General features: G+C 31.7%; 3 protein-coding genes across 5 annotated transcripts; 1 reads left to right on the top strand and 2 right to left on the bottom strand.

The window, feature by feature from the left end:
* The first annotated feature begins 393 nt into the window (after positions 1-393).
* Positions 394-12,885, top strand: LOC125069920 (dolichyl-diphosphooligosaccharide--protein glycosyltransferase subunit STT3A). Of its 2 annotated transcripts, none has more exons than XM_047679551.1 (13): positions 394-647; positions 881-1,048; positions 1,253-1,413; positions 2,296-2,493; positions 3,197-3,388; positions 3,717-3,870; positions 4,029-4,106; positions 8,770-8,930; positions 9,527-9,693; positions 9,973-10,051; positions 10,156-10,375; positions 10,756-10,944; positions 11,062-12,885. In XM_047679551.1, the coding sequence occupies exons 1-13, from the start codon at positions 545-547 to the stop codon at positions 11,205-11,207; spliced, it is 2,016 nt and encodes a 671-aa protein (XP_047535507.1). In that variant the 5' UTR covers positions 394-544; the 3' UTR covers positions 11,208-12,885. The 2 variants fall into 2 exon arrangements, with proteins under 2 accessions (XP_047535507.1, XP_047535497.1); XM_047679541.1 differs by having other exon boundaries at positions 9,527-9,691; positions 9,863-10,051; positions 11,062-12,884.
* A 320-nt stretch (positions 12,886-13,205) lies between these two features.
* LOC125073191 lies at positions 13,206-16,107 on the bottom strand. The gene is made up of 7 exons (XM_047683919.1): positions 15,969-16,107; positions 15,688-15,851; positions 15,407-15,584; positions 14,751-14,908; positions 14,218-14,389; positions 13,758-13,882; positions 13,206-13,366 (listed from the first exon to the last, which is right to left on the bottom strand). Exons 1-7 carry the CDS (start codon positions 16,015-16,017, stop codon positions 13,220-13,222), a joined length of 993 nt encoding a protein of 330 aa, XP_047539875.1. The 5' UTR covers positions 16,018-16,107; the 3' UTR covers positions 13,206-13,219.
* Positions 16,108-16,832: 725 nt separating this feature from the next.
* Positions 16,833-22,968, bottom strand: LOC125071572 (exonuclease 3'-5' domain-containing protein 2). 2 transcript variants are annotated; one of them, XM_047681901.1, is made up of 11 exons: positions 22,599-22,968; positions 21,844-22,000; positions 21,148-21,348; positions 20,383-20,582; positions 20,269-20,310; positions 19,707-19,856; positions 18,987-19,189; positions 18,522-18,687; positions 17,586-17,747; positions 17,286-17,450; positions 16,833-17,098 (listed from the first exon to the last, which is right to left on the bottom strand). In XM_047681901.1, exons 1-11 carry the CDS (start codon positions 22,784-22,786, stop codon positions 17,035-17,037), a joined length of 1,698 nt encoding a protein of 565 aa, XP_047537857.1. In that variant the 5' UTR covers positions 22,787-22,968; the 3' UTR covers positions 16,833-17,034. The 2 variants fall into 2 exon arrangements, with proteins under 2 accessions (XP_047537857.1, XP_047537852.1); XM_047681896.1 differs by lacking the exon at positions 20,269-20,310 and having other exon boundaries at positions 16,834-17,098; positions 20,341-20,582.
* Between the last annotated feature and the right edge of the window lie 130 nt (positions 22,969-23,098).

The following is a 23,098-nucleotide window of genomic DNA, read 5'->3' as shown; positions in this document are numbered from 1 at the left end:
AAGTTGTTTTGCTAACAATAGTTAATGTTCTAAGATATAAAAGATCCAAATGCTATATTATATAAAATATATACAAGCTATTTAATAAAATTTTACTTCCAATATATTTTAAAGTATTAAAATAACAAGCAGTCAGTTGAGAACTATTTTGATTTGCTTTACATTTTGCCATTATTCTACCATTACAAATCTCACTTATAGCATTATAATATAAAATATTATTCTATTGAGTAAAAGGATATTTACAATACAAATTTTATGGTATAAATAATATTTAATTTTTACTTTTGTTTCAAATAAATAGCACCTACACATTATACCAAAAAAATATTAAATGAGTTGGCAGCCTCGGGCAACACTCTGTGCCACGCCGTTAATAAGCTGTCATTTAAAATTACTGTCACGTCAAATCGGCTAAAATCAAGTTGCCTGCGTCGGTAAATCTGAGATAGGTTGCCGGCGAAAATTTTCATGCAATTTATATTGCATACTTTGTTGTTTTTATATATGTATTAAGAATATTGTATTTATATAACCCAACAAAATGACTGTGGAGGTGCAGAGCAAGGCGAAGCTGTCTCAGCTTTCGTCTGATAAACAACTAACATTCATAAAGTTAGCTGTTTTATCGATGGCAGCAATTTTATGTAAGTAAAATCAGCTCTGATTTTGTATGGATCTTAATCAAATTGTTATAAATGATAAACAAATATACTATTAATAAAAAGTCTTATTGTTTTGTTTTACTGACGTGGTCCAAGTAAGATAACGAATGGCGACAACATGCTTTATGCTGACATATAAATAATATAATATAAAAAATGTACTCTAGTTATTAAAATCCAAAAGATCGAATTTTAATAACGACTAATTATTTTAGCTTTCGCGACTCGTCTCTTCTCTGTTCTACGATTCGAGAGTGTTATACACGAGTTTGATCCGTATTTTAACTACAGAACTACTCGTTTTCTTACGGAAGAAGGATTTTATCAGTTCCATAACTGGTTTGATGATAGAGCATGGTATCCCTTAGGTCGTATTATTGGAGGTAAGTTAATTATACTATTATTATGCATTTATTTTTCATTAAAAATTTCAATCTGTATCTGCATATTTACTTAAATAAAATTTAGTATCTCAATCTACCTATCAGCTCATAGTCTTAGAACTGATTGCAGGTTCATAGAATAAATTAAAAAAAACTCACAATTCTTATGTTACTAGTATTATAAATAGTTTTTTTTCAACTTAGGTACGATCTACCCTGGCCTGATGGTGACCTCTGCTACACTCTACAATATAATGCAGTTTCTGAATATAACCATTGACATCAGAAATGTCTGTGTGTTTTTAGCACCATTTTTCTCATCTCTCACAACTATTGTGACATATTTACTCACTAAGGAATTGAAGGTTAGTTTAAAAATAAAATAACACAATCAAAAAAATCTGTAGAATTTCGTTATTATTTATGGCAATAAAATTTTATGCATATGCAACACAATAATAAACACAGCGTCCCAAAAAAAATTTTTTTTTTTTGGAAGCTGGTTCCTCATCTAAAATAACATATCAAGGTTTTCTTGTTAAAAGATATATTTACTTAAATAGTAACTTTTAATACTTTTGAATCAAAGCTGAATTTAAAAAGTACATATAATAGAAAGGTAATATAAATGATAAAAAAAATACTCAATTTTATCTACAGTATATAAAATTATCAGTAAAAAAATTATTTCCATCAAACAATAACACTGATTGTTTTAGATAACAAAGTAATAAAATAGTTAATTACGACGAATACCATTTATGTTATGCTTGAAATATAATAATATATTTTACTTAGATTTATAGGGTTCCTATACATTAACCAACTCCAAAAAAGATTCTCTTGCGATTTGTCTGTATATCTTTATATGCATAAATCTTCTGTATGTAGCTGAACTCATAAACCGTTGGACTGATTGTATTGAAATATATAATAATTGTATTTTATGTTTATTAGGGTGGATCAGGGGGGGGTGTTACTTATTTTTGCATATAACTTATTGTTTGAGTTCTGTATAACTGATAGTTGGTCCCAACTTAATTTAATTGTTATTAGTATATACATTATACAATTTTTTGTAACTACAATGTAAAGAACTTTTAATATATTTGATTGTACATTCAAAGTTCTATAAAGTAAATTAGTAACTCCTTTAGTGTCTAAGGAAATATAATATTTTAATTTGTCTATAGAACACATTTATGACCATAACATGCTTAGTTGTGTAATTATTTTACACTTAATAGGATGAAGGAGCAGGCTTAGTCGCAGCTGCAATGATTGCAATAGTTCCTGGATACATTAGTCGTTCAGTTGCTGGAAGCTACGACAATGAAGGTATCGCCATATTCTGTATGCTGCTCACCTATTACTTCTGGATCAAAGCAGTTAATACCGGAACTATCCTGTGGGCTACTATGACTGCATTGGCATATTTCTACATGGTGGGTGCTGAATGTTATATTTCTTTTAATAGGTTTGTTTGTATATAGCAAACTCATTTTTGTTATATTTACTTAAACAATAAAAATTTAACTCTTTGTACCACTATCCCACACTTAACATCACTTAAACATCTAAATTGTCTCCTGGAAGAAAAAGACATTGGCAGTTGTACAAAAATTTTACATAAATATTACATTATATCTACTTCCATTTTGAATTAAACATTATTCAGGTGTTATTTTTTAAATTATGGTGATTACAGTTCTAGAAAATACATCAGGTGTATGTGTATTTTACTATCAATGTATATATAAATAAAAAGTTGTAAATATTTTCACAATATTTATTTTAATTTGATTGTTTGTCCATATGTTTGGACACAATTCATTGAATATAAATATTCAATGGAACAAAACAATCATAGAACATTAAGACGAAAGCTTCACACAGAAATGTTTTAATAACATTTTTGTTTTTGCACTTTTGTACATTATATCTATATATTTCTTTATGAAAATTGTACACAGTTGACGACTTAAAACTGAAATATATTTATCAAAGTTTATTTTTCATATAATATTAATGTAGTGGTCAGTGTTCACTAAAACATTTTCAGTATGCATTAAATACATTTGTCCAATAATTGTACTGAAAGTGTTGTATGTAATTGTTTTATTGTCATTTATTTATTTCATGAAATAGGTATCATCGTGGGGAGGCTATGTCTTCCTCATCAACCTCATCCCCCTCCACGTGCTGGCCCTAATGCTGCTGGGTCGCTTTTCGGCACGCGTGTACGTCGCGTATAGCACCTTATATTGCGTTGGAACCATCTTGTCTATGCAAATATCATTCGTTGGTTTCCAACCTGTTCAAAGTTCGGAACATATGTTGGTAAGTCCTATGATCTTTATAACTGACATTTACACAAAACATTCATAGAATATTATTTATCAACAATAAAATTCACACATATAGGACACTTACCATTTACTACATTTAGAAATATTTTTACACTATTCAACCCAAAAAAATCATGAAATCGATAAATGAGAAGAGCATAGCTCTTCCCTGCCACTGGCGAACACAACCTGAAAACTACTATAACAAATACTTATCAGTAAAATACCCGTACCTGACTTAAATATATTAGCGTTACATACCCAGTGGTACCGAGTTGGTACTTGGCGTCATGATTGCTTCAATATAACATTATTTTCAGGCTCTTGGTACCTTTGGCTTATGCCAGTTGTATGCCTTCACGCAATACTTGCGTGAGCATCTATCACCGGCCAACTTTGAATTGCTGTTCAAAGCATTGTTGACAACACTCCTGGCAACACTTGGCACAGCGCTTGTTGTTTTAACTGTTACTGGTTAGTTGAAATAATTACTTAATAAAAGATCCATATTAATCTTGCTTGAACAAAGCTAATTTCTTTTGTTTTTAGTTACGTAAATATCTTATCATAACAACTAAACTTAATGCCTTAGATTATATTTTACGAGATAATATATATATTTTTTATTATAGGTAAAATTTCGCCATGGACTGGAAGATTCTATTCTCTGCTAGACCCTTCATATGCCAAGAACCACATCCCAATTATCGGTATGTAACTTTTTCAATAATAAACTGAACTTAAACAATGAACATCGAAATTATATTTTTATAGAAGACGCACAAGTATAATATATCTGCAATGGTTAGTACTAATAATAATAAAACCTTTTACTATTGTAGAAATAATAAGATTTAGAATATAAGCATTAAAAACGGTTTATTGAAAACAAGTGCAAGTGACATAACACATTGACAGACACTAGGAAAAGTTAAGAGATAGCAAAAAAGTATTTAAGCTATTAGGCGTTGTTTAACTTCTTCCAACATCCTCTCTTAAACATAAGCCCATCTTGGAGGCACAGAAAACCAAATTTGAGTGCGTCGTGGCTTTCGTTAGGGCATCTGCGACCATCATGTCCGTCTGAACGTAGCGAACGTCAATGGCCCCACCAAGCACCTTGTCACGAACAAAATGATGCCTCACATCAATGTGCTTCGTCCTGGAATGATAACCATCAGAACCTGAAAGTTTGATAGAACTCTGATTATCACTGTAAATAACCATGGCTTCATTCTTCAAGTGTGGCCAAAAACTTTCTTGAAGTTGCTTTAGCCATAAGGCTTCTTGTACGCAAGAAGACAAAGACATATATTCCGCCTCAGTTGTAGACAGGGCAACTGTAGGCTGCCGCTTCGAATTCCAGCTGATTGTTCCTCCCTGAAACAGGAATGTGTAGCCAGTGCAGGAACGTCGATCATCCCCTGAGCTCGCCCAGTCTGCGTCACAATAACCATAAGTCATTGTTTCTGCTGGTGTTTGCTTATAAGTCAGTCTATAATCTTGAGTCCCCTTCAAGTAGCGCATGACACGTTTCAGAGCAAGCCAATGCTGCATTTCAGGCTTGTTATTGTATTTGCTTAACATATTAATAACAAAGCTAATGTCTGGTCTTGTTACTTGAGAAACGTACAACAAACATCCAATTATCTCTTGATAAGGAATATCAGTTAATATTTTAATTTCATCAGAATTTTCTTTCTCATAAAACTTTGTATTTACATCCATTGGAGTCTTGACTGTCTTACAATCCGACATACCATATTTTTGTAATACTTCCATTATATATTTTCTTTGATCTAAGTATATTATTCCATTCTTTCTGTCTCGTTCTATATGTATTCCAATGCAGTAACATAAGTCTCCAAGATCTTTCATTTTAAACTTTTTATGCAGTTCTGCCTTTACGTGGCTTTTCATATTTTCATTGTTTGTAAATATTAATATATCGTCTACATAAATAGCCATAAAAAACATGTTTTTATCATCCTCAATCTTGTAATATATACAGGGATCTAATTTCGTCTGTGATAAACCTATCTCTTTTAGCGTAGAATCAAGCTTCTTATTCCACTGCCTACTCGCTTGTTTTAACCCATACAAAGATTTCTTGAGTTTACATACTTTCTCATTGCTCTCATATAGAGGTGGCTGCTTCATATAAATCTCCTCTTCTATGTCGCCTTGCAGAAAAGCTGATACTGCGTCCATTTGACATATATCCAAATCATATTTTACAGCCAAAGCTAACAAGTATCTTAGAGATGCAAGTCTCACAACAGGTGAAAAACTTTCAGTGTAATCGATTCCGGCCCTTTGTGAACATCCTTTAATCACTAGACGTGCTTTATACTTAACAGTTTCTCCATTTTCATTTCTTTTTACCTTGTAAACCCATTTGCAAGGTATGGCACGTTTGTTAGCTGGTAGATTAGTCATTTCCCAAGTATTGTTTTCAAGTAAGGACTTGTACTCTTCATCCATTGCTTCTTTCCATTGCCTTGCATTTGGACCTGTTAATGCTTCTTCAACAGTTATTGGATCTGAAACTTCCATAAAACCCATGAAATTATTGCCTTCCATGTTTTTTCTCTGATGTGACCTCAATGTAATTCTACTTTGTATATATTCATCATTACAATCATCATAATCATCTGTATCAGGATAATAAGTCTCATCAGTTTGTCTATTCGAGATACTACTATCAGATGAATTCTCATTACTTGAAGATGTTTCATTTTGTGAGCTTTCATTGATACTTGTTTCTTTTGTCTGATTCTCTGAGTCTAAACAATCAATCTCTTTACTACTTAGAGGAAGTGTAATCTGCTGTGGTACTGACACAGTTTTCGGAGCAACATTTTCCAAAACGTTACAATTTTCAATAAATACCACATCTCTACTAATTACAATCTTTTTACTAACTTTATCATAAAGCCTGTATCCCTTCGTATTCACACAATATCCTACAAAGATTAATTCTCGTGATTTGCTATCCCACTTACGACGATTTTGCTTAGGAACATGTACCATGGCCTTAGAACCAAATATCTTTAAATGAGAAATGTGTGGTTTCTTTCCAGACCAATTCTCATATGGTGTTGTTTCAGCCAGTACACGTGATGGGGATCTGTTTATGATATATGCGGCAGTAGCGACTGCCTCTGCCCAGAATGTTCTTTGCAGTTTTGCTTCAAACAACATGCACTTTGCACGTTCTACCAGCGTCCGATTCATCCTCTCTGCTACACCATTTTGCTCGGGCGTATATGGAGTGCTGGTCTGATGTTTGATTCCAGAAGCTGCCAGAAAATCAGAAAAATCATTATTACAGAACTCTTTTCCGTTGTCACTTCTTAATATTTTTATTTTTCTTTCTAGCTCATTTTCTACTTCATTTTTAAATTTCTTAAACACTGATGTAATATCCAATTTGTTCTTTAGAAAATAAACATATACTTTACGAGAATAATCATCTATGAAGGTTATGAAATACTTCCCTCCACCTAAAGATGGAGTCTCCATCGGACCACACAGATCAGTATGAATAATGTCAAGTAATGCATTTGCTCTAGAACCCGAATTTGGAAATGATAATCGTGTTTGTTTTGCTTCGCAACAGGGTATACAAACAGTATTTACTTCTTTACCAGAAATAGTTACACCCTCAGTACATAGAGGTAACCTCTTTACATCGACCATATTTAAGTGACCCATTCTTTTATGCCATGTAATTAAATCTGTCACAGCATATGCATTTCCACTTACAACATTAAGTTTGTACATATTGTCTATTAGCTTCGCTGTTGCTACTAAATTCTTATTGCCATTGTAAATGTTACAACCAGTATTAGTAAATTCCACTTTACAGCCATTCTTTGTCAATTGACTGACAGATAATAGGTTTGTAGTTAATTCAGGAATAAACAGAACATTTCTCACCTGTATTCGATGTTCATCTTTGTTTAATTTTGTTTGAATATTTACTTTACCCATACTCTGCACAGGGATCGCTTCACTGTTTGCCACCTTTATTCTATGAACCGGAGGTGTCTGTTCATCATACATCCAGTCTGAGCGCCTTGTCATGTGCATTGTTGCTCCAGAGTCAATATACCAGTCATCCTGGTTCAGTGTGCTGTAAGCTGAAAAAACTGCTGCAAAGGTTTTTTGATTACTTTTCTGTACTTGTACTGTACACTGATTTTTAAAATGTCCATATTTATTGCAGTTATAGCAACGAGGCCCCTTCCCTTTTGGCTTTTTATTGTCGTGAGAGGTATTTTTATGCTTTGTAAAAAATACAGAAGTTTCGGAAACTTTCACTTCCTGTAAGAGCTTTGTTTTAATAAAATCTGATGATATTTTGATACCGGAACTTTCCAGACCCATGATCATTGGTTTATAATTATCCGGTAAACCTGCCAGCATGAGTGTTCCCAACCATTCATCATTTACTTCGAAACCAATGTTCCGCAACTTATGCGCTGTACTCATAACTTTATTCACATATTCTTCGATACTACCGCAGTTGTCCAATGAAGTATTGACCAAATCCTTAAGTAAGCCGACTTTTCTCGAAAGCCCGGAGTCTTCGAACGCATTTTGTAGGTTTTTCCAGACTTCTTTCGCTGTTTTTGCATTTTCGATATGTACGTAGTTCATAGGTTCAACCAACAAAATTATCTTCGACTTTGCTTTGACATCTTTCTTAAAATCGACATCGGTACCAGGTTCAATATTTTCCCACAATTCTTCCAATTGTAAATATGACATTACTGCGAACTTCCATGTGGAGTAATTCTCCCGTCCGACCAATTTCTTAATTTGTATGTTATTCATGGCCATTCTTTACGGGACCGGCAAAGTACAATATATCGCGCAATACTTTACTATGACTTATTTTAACGGTAAATATTTTAATGTTTACTCTAAATTAGGTATACGAGTCTGGGCCCATAACCTGTAGAAATAATAAGATTTAGAATATAAGCATTAAAAACGGTTTATTGAAAACAAGTGCAAGTGACATAACACATTGACAGACACTAGGAAAAGTTAAGAGATAGCAAAAAAGTATTTAAGCTATTAGGCGTTGTTTAACTTCTTCCAACAACTATTATATGGTATTTTCTTAGTTCGGGCTTTTTTTTTATTTATTAATCCTCATCAACATAAATTCTTATTTTTTTACATGAGTCAAAATTCAATTCAAAATTCTAACATTTATGATGTTATTATGTATAATATCGAGATAAAAAATTTAAATGTTTATTGTATAGAATTTACACTGTCGCTATTCTGGTCAGAAAAACATTATTAGTGACCAATTTTTGATTAAACCATAGATAATGTGCTTAAATAAAATTTCAGCATCGGTTTCCGAGCATCAACCGACATCGTGGTCTTCGTTCTACTTCGACCTGCAAGTGCTGGTGTTCCTGTTCCCCGCCGGACTCTACTTCTGCTTCACGAAACTCACCGATGCGAATATCTTCATCATACTGTACGGCGTGCTTAGTATTTACTTTGCGGTTAGTTGATTTTTAATTTATAAAATAACAAATAATAATAATAAATAGGTTGTTTAAAATACATCAAAACATTATTATTAAAAATCAGTCTATTAGATATGTCTGTTAACAACATTGTATTTAATAGTACAAATACATTAAAATATATGATATAAGCGACCAGATAGAACACATTTCTTCTTAATCTATTCTGGAGACCTAGTGCACATGGTGAATGATTTTTTCTCTCGACTTCATTTTAAAACGGTAAAATATATTTAAATTGAACTTTTTTTTTGTCTTTTGTTTTCCTTTACAAATAAACCTTCGACACTAGACAACTACCGTCTGTTCCATAAGAAGTTTGTTTCATGACAATTTAATTTTTTATTTAAATTTAACCACTTGGTACATAATGTACACCAAATTATCGTTTTTGAATAATAAGTTATTCAATTTAATCATGATGACAAAGCGAAGCTTGAGTGCGTCGAGCCGACGTCGAGCTAGCTCCGTCGACTCCGCGCGATGACTCTAACACTTTGATCGCTGAACCTCCCCCCTATGGCACTCCAGAGCCCATGTAGTACTCTCCGAGCTAACCTCGAGGTCCGCAGGGCGTGATGGTGCGACTGATGTTGGTGCTGGCGCCCGTCATGTGCGTGGTGTCGGGAGTCGCCGCCTCCAGTCTGCTGAGTCTGCACGTCAAGGACATCGAACCGAAGGTCGAGAAGCACGATAAGAAGAAGAAGCACGAGAACAACTTCGTATTTAGATCTGAGGTACGAATCTACGGGTATTTTTTTAATACGGTAGGTTGACGTTTGATATGGGGCGTTTTATATTTCTTAGAGTCAATGTCTCAACTTTTTAATTATTCGATATCATTGAAAACTTCGCTGCTTTCCATGGGAAATGAGCGCAAAACAGTAGTCTCACTGGTGCGGCTGCAGGTGGGCGCGCTGTTCGTGTGCGTGCTGGGCTGCCTGCTGGTGTCGTACGTGTTCCACTGCACGTGGGTGACGTCGGAGGCCTACTCGTCGCCCTCCATCGTGCTGTCGGCGCGCGCGCACGACGGCGCGCGGATCATCTTCGACGACTTCCGCGAGGCCTACACCTGGCTCAAGATGAACACCCCGCAGGTACGACCTGCTCATAGGAATGAGATCATTATGAGATATTTCATTCTCACGATTAGCCCTCTATGCGAAGTAAAGTAAATAAACTAATGAAAATTTCACTACAGGATGCAAAAGTGATGTCATGGTGGGATTACGGCTATCAGATAACGGCTATGGCGAATCGAACGGTGATAGTGGATAATAATACTTGGAACAATACGCACATATCGCGAGTGGGACAAGCCATGGCGTCCAGCGAGGAGCACGCCTACGAGATCATGAGGGAGCTGGACGTGGACTATGTGCTGGTCATATTCGGAGGACTGGTGGGGTACTCGTCTGATGGTAAGTAAATAATAGATGGGTTACAAAGATATATGTCACAACTATAAGTTCAATATACCTTTATTTTGTATTTAACATCTTTTTAATTTGTAATTACTTTTGACCAATTTATATAAATTTGAAAATAATATTGCTTTATGTTTTTTTCTTATTCTGTTTATCCACGTTATCGAACTATTGTAACTTAATTTTTAAACACCAACCAATATAATAAACCATAAGAAATGATTCAAAGTTCTAGCATTAATCGAAAATTTCCGTAATTTATGTATTCAAACCTTTATTGCATGTTTGGGTCTGAGACTGCTTTTGGCCAGCCGCTAGCGGCTCGCGTCAGTCCGGCCGACAGGGCGGCAGTGGTAGTGTGTGTATGTGCGCAGATATCAACAAGTTCCTGTGGATGGTGCGCATCGGCGGCAGCACGGAGCGCGGCGCGCACATCCGCGAGGCCGACTACTACACCGGCGCCGGGGAGTTCCGCGTCGACGCGCACGGCTCCCCCACGCTCCTCAACTGCCTCATGTACAAGATGAGCTACTACAAGTTCGGGCTCGTCTACACCGAAGGAGGTGATCGATTTTTTATTCGATTCGTATTACAATTGCCCTAATACTTAAACGTAATTTCATATTAGAATGTCTTTAGTAAAAAATCAACATATTATATCGCATTCATCTCTCCGGCAGGTCGCCCCCCCGGCTACGACCGCGTGCGCGGCGCAGAGATCGGTAACAAGGACTTCAACCTGGACGTGTTGGAGGAGGCCTACACCACCGAGCACTGGCTCGTGCGCATCTACAAGGTGAAGCCGCTGCCCAACCGCGGCCTCTGAGCGACGACTGAGACCGACTGTGTGTTCGGTATATGTGCTCCGACTAAACATTTCTTTAAAAATTTATCAACTCCGAAACCCGAAAAACGAATTCCTCTGAAAGAAATTTTTAACGACTTTCTAGCTAAAAGCGTTGGAGCTAAGCATAAAATATTTATAATTCTGGATTAATGTCGCCTAAATCGTGTGAGATATAAATATTATGTAACAGTGTCACGAGTGGCGTTAGAGGAGCACAAAACATAAACATTACCACTGTTAAAGTTTTAATACGAACTGTCGTCAGCTGTGACAATGATCCGTTTAGGTATAAATAATTAATGTGATAATGTTACATTAATACAAAGTTCCAAATCTTACCGACAATGTTTGTTTTTTAATACTAAAAGGTAGTTAGTGTATGTGTGAAGTTTATAAGTAGAAAAGGAATAAGTTATTAATAATATCGTGCATTGTATAAATGGAATTAAACATGCTAACTACCTAAACAAATAGTGTATAGAATTTTGTAAAGAAATAATAATGAATTTCTTATTTATCTCATAGGTAATTTTTCATATGTTATAAATAAGTACATTCTCATCTCTCAATAGAGTCGCAAAACTATCGATATTTCGCGTCGATAACAAGTCACAATTTTATACTATTGGTTACAAAAAATCCTAAATTCTTAAATATTTAATTCGTAAATAAGTCCATAGTGTTCTTTATTATCAATAATGGCTTTGTGAATAGTATCCGAAGTTAAGGTGTAAGACAATCGATACTACTTTATTTAAATATGTTGGTATGTTTTCCTTGATTTTATAGATGTAGCAAAGTTTATAAAATAATTCATTTTAATACATTTTTATTGCACTGCCTTCTAATGTTTGTATTTATATTGGTTTTGATTAGTACAAGATCTCACCTCAAACCATCAACATGTTACTTTAATTAATGGATTTGAATATTGCAATGCACTTAACATATTAAAAAACCAAAATTAACATTATAAAATATGAGCAATTTTGCACATTCTGCCAAAATGAAATTTGTACAATATTAATGAGGGCAACATGATAAACTATGAGCAGAATGTCAATAATTTTGACAAATTTCATTCTCTTCATTCTCAAAGAAAGAACAATCATTTTATTTCCTTTAAAACCATGACTTTCTTTAATTTGATTAAAACATGTTTTATTTTAAAACAAAAATTTATGAATGAAAGAACACTTCCGTTGTGTCCAATAGAGCGTTTTTCACTCAAACATAACATCATCTCAATGCTACCGAATTCATCATCATCTTACTCATAACAGTTGCTATATGAACTTGAACTTAAGAAATTAGAAAATACAAGCTTGTGTATCAAATATTTAAGAGATTGTTAAGAAATCTACTACATAAATAAAAATTTAGATTAATCAAGGGTCAAATATGTCAAAAATATTAATTATATTTGTTGTAGTAATGAGACAAGTTCATTGGTGCTCAGTATAGAATACAATAACAAAATAATTTAAGGCTTTGGTAAATAATTCTCGATGAATAACGCCTTATTTTATCTTATCGCACAAAATATCTTCTAAAATACTGTTAGAAAAATTAAATTGCGAAAAGTTACATAAAAAAATTGGACAATTTTAATAATTAAATCACTAGATTAATGTATGATCAATGTAATAACTGTAAATGTTATGTTGTAAAAATCATGTTTTTATTTCAATAAAATACTATATATTATGTATGTATGTGAATTTATAAATATATTAGTAAATACGAATTATTTCAAAATTATAAATTGTATTTTAATATAGAAATTCCTTTCATTTTTAATTATATACATATGTAAATGTTATTTTTTTTTCAAATTTTTGTTTCATTGTCTGATTGATGTTTGTTGAATACATTAAAAATTTTAAAGAATAATATAACAGATTACTAATAATTTACTTTTAAACTTTTAAACTACCTATAACTTATATGAAAAAAAAATACAAGATTTTTTTTATAAAGAGTTTAATTATCTATTCAATATCTTCAATGACATCATCATCATCACCCTGATCCGAACAATCCTCAGGAAGGAAAGTATCATCATTATTGTATTGGTGTTTGTTAGGCCTCAATCGTTTTGTCTTTCTGACATCATGAGCTGAACGTCGAGGTCCAAGCTGAAACAAATAATTCACACTTAAATGTTATTCAATTTAAATTTTATCTGTACACTAATTGGTTAAAAGATTAGTAATCTTTTTTTATTACTATTAAAGGGATAAGGTATTTTGCTTTGTTTATGCACAAAACAAAAACGATAATTCTATTCTTTAGTGCATCATTAAGAATACAACTCCATATAAAGAAATACACCATAGTATATAGTTTGTAGCCCAATGCTATCTTGCAAAAAAAATTGTTATGTGTACTCTGGGCAAACAGATCCATTATTTACGTACAATTATAATATTGTTCTCAAGTGACAATAACCACAGGCTTTATCACAAAAAAAAATTAAAAAATATATTTCATTCTGTATTCCAAAATAAAAGTATAGGTTTCTCGTACCTGTTGAACAAGTTTGTATGTGCCAATATCATTCATGAATGTTTCCTTAAAAGCTTTGTTCAATGCCTTTCTTTTGAAAACTAAACACTGCTCTTTCAGTACCTCTGAAGCTCCTTCTGGTAGATCTGAGATTTACAAAAAAATTAATTGCAATAGTTGATACTATATTGTTTTTTTGTTGATCCCCTTATCATTAGCAGAATATGCGAGTGTAAAACATGAGCTTAGTGTATATATACTTATAATTATTGTAATATATCATGTTCTGAATTTATATACTATAATGTTTATTATATTGTGTGGTTGTAAACTCTTTAATGGGGACTGCTAATTTTATGGTCTAGCATATGTAATACATTTATCTACTCTTATATATTATGATTTTTAAAGTTGATTCACACTAATATTAAGACTCTTACTAAAAGTACCTATGATAAATTAAAATGTCCAAAGTTATTACCAATTTCCTTAAAGCAATAAGTTTTTGGCCTGATATCATAGACCCGGTAGTCCAGTATGAGAGTAACACTGAACTGTTCTTCCTCTTCTACTTGGCTCTGAGCAAAGAATGTGATCTCCATGTGTGAACCATCAAGTATTTTAAACATTTCAGCTTCTATGTTTAATAGTTTCTGTAAGAATATGTAATATCTGAGATTTATTGGTCACTATTGGAAAAAGTGATGACAATAAAAACTTAAATCTTACACAAAATATATTCGGACTAAAACAGTGGTAATTTAAATTGCAAATGGCATTTAAAATGCATACCTAAAGAATACTTATGATCAATTATTATTTTCTGAACAATTTTATATCTGGTTATACAATGATTTTTACTTAAAACATTAAATGTCTCAGAGAAGGTAGTTAAAAAAAGAAATTAATCTAATATTTTGTACAACTTTAACATTAAATTCAAACAATACAAATTTAAATTACCCAAAGCAATATATATTTTATTGAAAGTTCCAATTTTATTTATAACCATACCTTCAATGCTTCAAATTGCTCTAATCTATCATAATATGCTACTAAGGCCTTTCTGATTGAACCAAGACAATCTGGCATCATGACATTATCAAAGTCTTCCATCACAGCCTTTAAGTTGAAACCAACGGGAAGTGAAGATTTAGATACCACATTCCCATCTGCAATAAAACTAATATTATTACAATTATTTTGAATATTTTTATTATTATAATAAATATAATTTAATCATCCCCTTATAGAATATACAAAAGTTTGTCTATACTCCGTTGATTCATTGTATTACAATTAACTAACACTTTCCAGTGAAACAAAAACAACTTAATCATATATTGAATGAACAATATTTGGATGACCACCGATATGATATAATTTAAATCTTATCAATGGACTATATGATTCAATAATGTAACAAGCCACAGAAGTACTAATAAAAGTTGTAAAGATTTAAATGAGAAAGGCAAACTTATGAAATAAAATAAATGCTACAAAATGTGTTTAAAAAATAGGCATAACACAGTTATTATACATATATAATTACACAGTGTTACTATCACCATGAAAGTGATTGTCTCTATTGATTTTTAGAATCTTTTATTTAGAGATGTATTTTGGCACTACGTGGCCTATTTAATGTTATGGTAATAGTTGTACCATACCAGAACTCATGTCAATTCTAAGGCCATGTTTGACAAGATGTCCAGAACTATGCTGCATGTGGTATACAATGCAGCAATGATCATCCGCTACATAAGATTGAACTTCCATGCCTGTTAGCATTGATATTAGTTCTAGACTCCGTTTCAGGCTTTCTACGGAGTTACTCAGGACAATTTTCTGTAATAAATAAAATTAATATTAAAAATGAGTAAAAAATAATAAGTGAGATATGTCTTTAGCAGCATTCCACCTCATTTATATATTTTATATCAAAAAATACCTGCGGTCTGATAAAAGTATCTTTTTTTTTGTTTATTGGAGAAACTTTTTTCCGATACTTATTTCTTTGAATTTGAAAAAATTCATTATGTTTTTCCTTTAATTTATTTTCTAGTTCTTTTATCTCGTCTCGGAGCTCTGTATTATCTTCTGCTATCTTCGTTGCTGTTAAAATAAATAGTTGATTTAAAAGCGTTCTCTAGTTTTATGAAAATCATAATATTAACAACCTGATTTTGATGCAAGAAAATTAAAATTTTAAAACAGTTGGCGTCAACTTACCACCCTTTTTAAACAACTTTGTAATTTTCATCTGTTTTGTATTTGTCATTTTAAATTTATATAGTATTAACAAATAAAATTCAAGTAACTTTTAAAATAAACAAAGTACAAACCAGAAATTTAAAAATGACTTTGACAGTTAATTTTTCAAATTTTAACTGTCCCCATCATTTTGACATTTTAACACTGACAGCATCAACTTTTTTTCTCTTGAAAAGGGCAAAATAATTGCTCCGTTCAGCTTTAACAAATATTGCATGTTTGTAATTACTACTAGTTGTATAATTATTAAATAATTATTTACAAAACTTACAAATAGATCATAGATACGAGGAATTTATAAAGGCAGTTATTGTTTAAAATCTACAACAACAAAATAACAAGATTCTACTGTTACATATAAAGTATAGCAGCAGTTTAACCTCATTTGAAATATAGTTATGATGTTATGGAGCTCCGTAACCGTAACTGAAACTTTCAAATATCTAAATAAAAATATATTTATAACTGTAAACGACAAAAAAAAGTTTATTATAGTTTGGTTTTTGCATAGTGTTTACATTTAAAAAGAGTAGCTAATTGTATTTTAAACATATTTTATTTTTTCGGTGATAATACCTAAGACTAAAAAATAGTCTACATATAAAGTCAAATTAACATCTTGTATTTTTCTTTTATATTTTCTAAATGTAACTATCCGAAACAATCGGATCTGAAAACGGTAAAATATTGTTCATATATCCGTATCCATATTCAGATCCGAAATTACATACCCATAAACGCTTTAGAACATTAAGTAAATAAAAATAAAAATCATGAAAAAAGATGTAAAAAAATATTTATTTTGAAGATATGTACAACATGTTTATCTTATATTATTATTTATGTCACTGTGGTCTGACCTCTTATTTTATATTTGTTTATAAATAAGACTTGGCTACTAATATCACTGAATTTTAAGTAGTCATTTTAGATAGATTTAATATAAGTGCAAAAATATTATTTTAAATTTCTCATCGTCATTTAAAAATAAATTCTTTAATTTAAAATCAAATACATAATATATTTACAGAGCTATCAATTTTAAGTCTTGTTCTGACAGTCGCCCCTCATTCAATCGCACTCGTAATCTGCAAAGAAAAATAAATAATTAAAATTTATCCATAAATTAAACTCAAACTTGTACTATGACAATAGATTAATGTATGCAAGATAGACAATACATTTATGTTGCTTTATGCCTTGTAAAGTCCGTTAATATACAAAATAAGAGAAACATTACATTTGGGATGAAATATTTAAATAAAGAATATATACCTTTCCTCGTTATGCTTAACAGACCAGAGCTCAGGCATGTATTTAGGACACATGGAAGAAAGGAAGTGCTCCCTCCATTCTTCCTCCAGTCGAAGCAGTCCTTCATGCTCAAGATAATATTCCACAACTTTGTAACCGTGGGATTCATAGTCTGCGTTCTCGTAACTAAATAAAGGCAAGAGGTTATTTATAAAATTAGATGTTGAACTTGTTGATTCAAAAAGTCCGACATGGTTCAAATTTACTATTTCTGTAGAAACAATAAATAAAATACAAAATAGGTTGATAATTCATACATACACAACTTGTATTTCAGCTGCTTGTTGTAGCAGTTCCTGCGTGACCTCGTCATGTTGCAGATAGTGCTGCAGTATGATTGACTCCAACTCCTTACGACGCGCTTCTGGCAACACATGCTTTTTGGACTGGTAGAGCAAAGCGCGAGCCGCTGAACGAATTTTTCTAAAACAATATTTCAGTAATAAATAAAATTTATTTGTTCTGTTCTTCGATCGAAAAACGGTATCAGCAAATAATGCCTCACTTCAAAATGGGGTCTTATTTCAATTAAGTTCACTTTCGATTGCGCCAACGTGTTAACATGCCACAATGTCTCAGTGTGTGTTTGAAAACTGTAAAAATAACTATTGAAAAATAAATGTATCGGATTGAATAAAATACTTTAATTGAATATACTTCGGTAATTAAATCTGTTTTAATTTAAATAATAAATTATCCAACTATTTATATGAAACAATATTATTTTAAAAATAGATAAATAAATTAAAAGTTTTTAACCAACCCACGCGCCAATATTAGCCAATGTTTGGCCAACAAATGGTTGCTTTAGAACAGTGAATCTATAGAGTAGTTGTATAATTATCGAAATGACAACTCCCTTTTTTTGAAATTAGTTAAAAATATTATATTGTCGAATTGATTTTCCTAAGATAACCTTTTTAAATATAATAGTTGGATTAGCTCCATTATTATTGGTTGTGAGACCAAGCACAATTGAGGTTCCCATTATTTTTTAAATTTATATAGTTAGTGGCAGATAAGCACAAGTTGACAAAATTTAACAAGTAAATTAGTTTAACAATTTTTTTTTAAACTAACAACTTATGTAAATAATTAATTTGATTTCCCTTCTAAGTAAAAATCTCGAAGTCATGATAAGGCATAAGGTCCCGGCACACGCAGACCGTAAGACACGGACACAGTACGCACACTCACTTGCAGTCCTTGTCCTCCAGCAGCTTGCCCGCGTCGTGCGCGGCGAGCGGCGCGCGGCAGCGGCGGGCGAGCGCCTCGCGCACGCGCTGGTCGCGCACGTTGCTCGTCTGGTGGCACTCCACGCACAGCAGCACCACGTCGTGAGAGGAGTGATCTTTCATTATCTCTGCAACGGGATCATTCTTTCTAATTCAATATATATCATAATGATGATGATGTCCTGACCGTTTCCTCTCATAAATCTTGCTGCCAATAAAAAATTTTCGAGAGCAAAGGTCAATAACTTAAATTTTATTAATCTAACGTGGGATTAGAACCCAGGACCTAGGGATCTGCAGCTTTATATTTAGGCACGAGACCGACGAGGCAGTCAAATCATCATTGGTACAACAATGTATACGATGTACATTCTAAAAAAGAAATAATCCTTTGCAATATTAATCTAGATAAAATGATCGTATTTACCAGGAAAATATTTCCTATACTCTCTAGGCACGACGTTTTTTCGTATGTATGAATCCTTAGCCCCGCAAACAACACATTTGTTCTCTTTAGTGAGCTGGTAGTATCGGCCGACGTCGCCCACGGAGCGCCCCGCGGGCTCGAAGCGCAGGCGCACCGTTAGTGGATCTTTATTGACTATATCTGCTAGTTCTTTTTCGACATACCTGTATACATCATACATTTAATTATTATCTGTTTATTATATGCGTTATATAGTGTTTGCAGATACTAGCTAAACAAATTGCCTGTCAACTTTTAGTCAGTCATTTACAAGTTGTGCCTAAATTATTAGGTTTTTAAATTCTACTTTCAAATATTTTATTTTTTATTTCTTTTGATATATTTTTTAATAGTTATTATATTGTTTGAGTTGCTTTATCGGTATCAAATGGCTGAACAAATAATAATAAAAACTACTTCATAAATATGTAAAATGTACAATGCACAACCTAACGCAGTGGATTTTATGTGAAATTGATAGCAATTAAATTCCTTATGGAATAAATTTGGGCAAAGGGGAGTTTTTCAATATGAATATTACCGGAGGCAAAATAAAATCTTGCCTGGAAATTTGTCATATCTGCTGTTAGAACCATAGAAACTGGTATATCGGCTTCTGCTGAATGTATTGTCGTATCTTTTATATTTAATAATAAGTTAATTAATAATTCGAAATCTTACCATATAGCCTTTTTATTATCACAAGTACAGAGTAACTCTCCATCTGGTGCTTGCAGAAAACAGTTATGATACAAGGGCTTAGATCGAGTGGAATGTGGATACTTTTTGCTAAATATTTCTTTGGTTCCCTTTGTGTCTTTATCTTTGTACCTGGAATAAAAATATTTTAATTTAAATTTCAATAGGATTTTACTTACTTTTTAATTTTCTAGCATTTTTACAACTACATATATAATAATATAAGTACATATACAACAAAAGTTTGGGTTTATTGTTTTGAGTGTGTTAGTTATGACAAACTAAATAAAATTCAACAATTTATTTCATATTTATTTATATAATAGTATCTTTACTTATAAAAATTATTAAGTAACTAATAAGTAAGTTACTATGTAATTCTTTATTTTCTTCTTTCTTTTTTCTTTTCAGTGGTTTGTGGCACCCATGTTTTGACTTACTTTCTTAAACTAATTGATTTTTTTGATAGAAACCAACTCCTAACCAAAGTTTTGGGCACAGGACATTATGTATTTATCCCAAAACAAAATACAGAGCTACTTACTCTGTGGTCTTTTTTTTAACTTTCTGCTTTGTTTTGAAACATTTATCTAAATACTTTGAATAGTTTACTTACTCTGTGGTCTTTTTTTTAACTTTCTGCTTTGTTTTGAAACATATATCTAAATACTTTGAACACATCTGATGTATTTTATTCCAATGTTCATTATTATTTCTTCTCCATAATGATAACAGCGGACTTCTATGGTAGTCATTGACAACTTTCACAAATATTTTTATTGCAACATGAGCGTCCAAAGCTGCATATTGTATTTGTCGTTCTGTTAGCTCATCTGCACCCCAATTACTACATCGTACCTATTAAAAAAAAAAACTATTATTAAATAAATGAAGATAACATAAAATGAAGCAAGATTGTCACAGGCAATCAAAGTCTATGTGGATCCTAAAAAATGGTTGGTTATTCAAATTCGTGACTTATCACTAACTTTTCATGTGCTTCATTTGTATTTATAAATTACTTGATACCAATAATTGACGGAAAACATTGTGAGGAAACCTACAATGTGTAAGAAATATAATATAATTAAATTCTATGATAGATATATCCGACCATCCTTAGCAAAGAAACATGATAGCTTAAATCCCAAATCTTTTTAATAAGTGTCTCTACCGAGAAGAAATACACTGAAAAGCTTTCATTATTACAAATTATACTACAACATTTAAGTGTCAATCAATACAGCAAACATTTAAGGTTTTCATACATTTTCTTACTTTAAAATGAATATTTTATTATTAATATGATTTTTATCACTGTAATTTCATCCCAGCTTACAATATTCTGACAAAGTACAGCAAAATCAGCTTTGCCATTTTACAGATTAACTAGCTAGTGATTTGACATAAATAAAAATATTACCCTCCAACTTTTGTCCAATACAACACCCAGGAACATCTTGGCTAAAGAAGCCAGACCACCTGTATCATATTTACATAATTCCACTATATGCCTTATATCCAAAGTACTCTTCAGGTGAACTGAGTAGTCCTTTGCTAGGTATTTTGCATCATCACCCGGAGCAACACCCACTTTGTATATACTTTCATCCTCTAAGAGATCCTATAATTTAAAATAATAACAAAAAAATATATAAAATTATACATTAAACAAAACACAACTTGGTCTACAATATGTAGGGGTATGAGTCATGAGCACAACATTTTTAGGTCTCCTTGGAGGAATGAAGGAGATGGGGGAGCTGGGGCGATTGGTTCATTAGTTGATGCTTGTCTGCTAATATGTGTTCACCACTTATGCCTACATGTATATGTATTATTAATTTACGTTATATTTTCCTTAGTGATATTCAAACTTAATTTTAATTATAATATCATTATTAAACTATGTTTTTCATTGTAAAAATATGTTTAATGGATTTATACAATTAATTTGTCATAATTTTCATAAACTTAAATTCTTATTAAAATTGATAAGAAGTTGATTATGCTGTAACAACATAGGAGTACAACATTTTTCTTTTTATTTATTTGATGAAAAGAACATTATTAAACTCTTACTATAATCATATACAAAAAGGCTAACAACCAGACTGACCTTTAGAGATTTAGGAAAAGACTTCATGTGACTAAGTCTAAATAGAACACAACATCCATCGTAAGTAGAGAGTTGTAGCAATGCAACAGGATGTCTTTTCCCTTGCTCCGTGACCCATTCACAATCAAAGCCAATAGCATGATGTTGAGTACAGCGTCTGTAATTTTTGTGATTTAATAAAGTGTAAGCTAATATTGTTTGAATAAACTGTGGGCTATTTTATTTGTCATTTATTATATTATGAAATATTAATTATAATACAAGACATAATAAATTGCACATAGGCATATTGTGCACATACTTTAATAAATATCCATATGGCTTCTGATTACGAGGTATACATCTTTTTTTCCAATATTTTATATTTAATTGCACCATGATTTCATGGTTATTCCATGACTAAACATGAATATACATATTTCTTTCAACATTTGATATCTTATTTCATCATGATTTAATATCATGAAATATGATAACATTGATATAAATCTATTTAAAGAAAAAAAAACAAATTTGGATAAGTAATTTTATTCACAGTTACAGCATGGAATGAAAACAAACTATATTTTACTAAACTAGCAAATGGCAATATTTTCTGTAATTATAGAACACTTGAACTAAAGATGTAAGATTTTGTATTATAATTGATAAAATTGAATAATAAAAAGTTTTTATTAAATCCTTAAATATAACTAAATACATACTTTTTTAAACTATTAAAATAATTACTAATTAATTTAAAAATGTTTACAAACCTACGTAATTCTTGCACCATTTCCTCACAAGATTCTTCAGAGGTTATTATTTTGATAACTAAATAATCTATTATATCTGAAGGGTTTTTCAGTTTTAATGTCTGCTTCAGAACGAAGTATGTGATGCCTGCAAAACCCAGTGCTACAGCAGAGGTAAGGCCGACTTGTAACTTTGAAGGAGTATTCATTTTGAATTATTTTATAACGTTACATTAAAATTTATAAACACACAGTATTCGATAGATAAAAACGATGAATACTATATTGAGTGCCTACTTTCGCTTTTAGTTATATTGTATTCACTTTCGCAAAAATTCAATATTTTTATTTATTTTAGAAGGCAATGTGTATTTCGATAAACTTGAGATAAGATAATGTCAATAAGAATTAAGAATGATTATGTCAACTTCAAAGTTCAACACAGAATACATTATATTGTTATTAGTTGCTAGGAATAAATACTCCTTATTCGAAATTAAATCAAAAATAGTTTCAATTAA

Source organism: Vanessa atalanta, chromosome 2 (genome assembly GCF_905147765.1).
Source record: "Vanessa atalanta chromosome 2, ilVanAtal1.2, whole genome shotgun sequence".
In the NCBI taxonomy this organism is placed as follows: domain Eukaryota; kingdom Metazoa; phylum Arthropoda; class Insecta; order Lepidoptera; family Nymphalidae; genus Vanessa; species Vanessa atalanta.
This window is presented reverse-complemented; position numbering and strand designations above follow the sequence as displayed.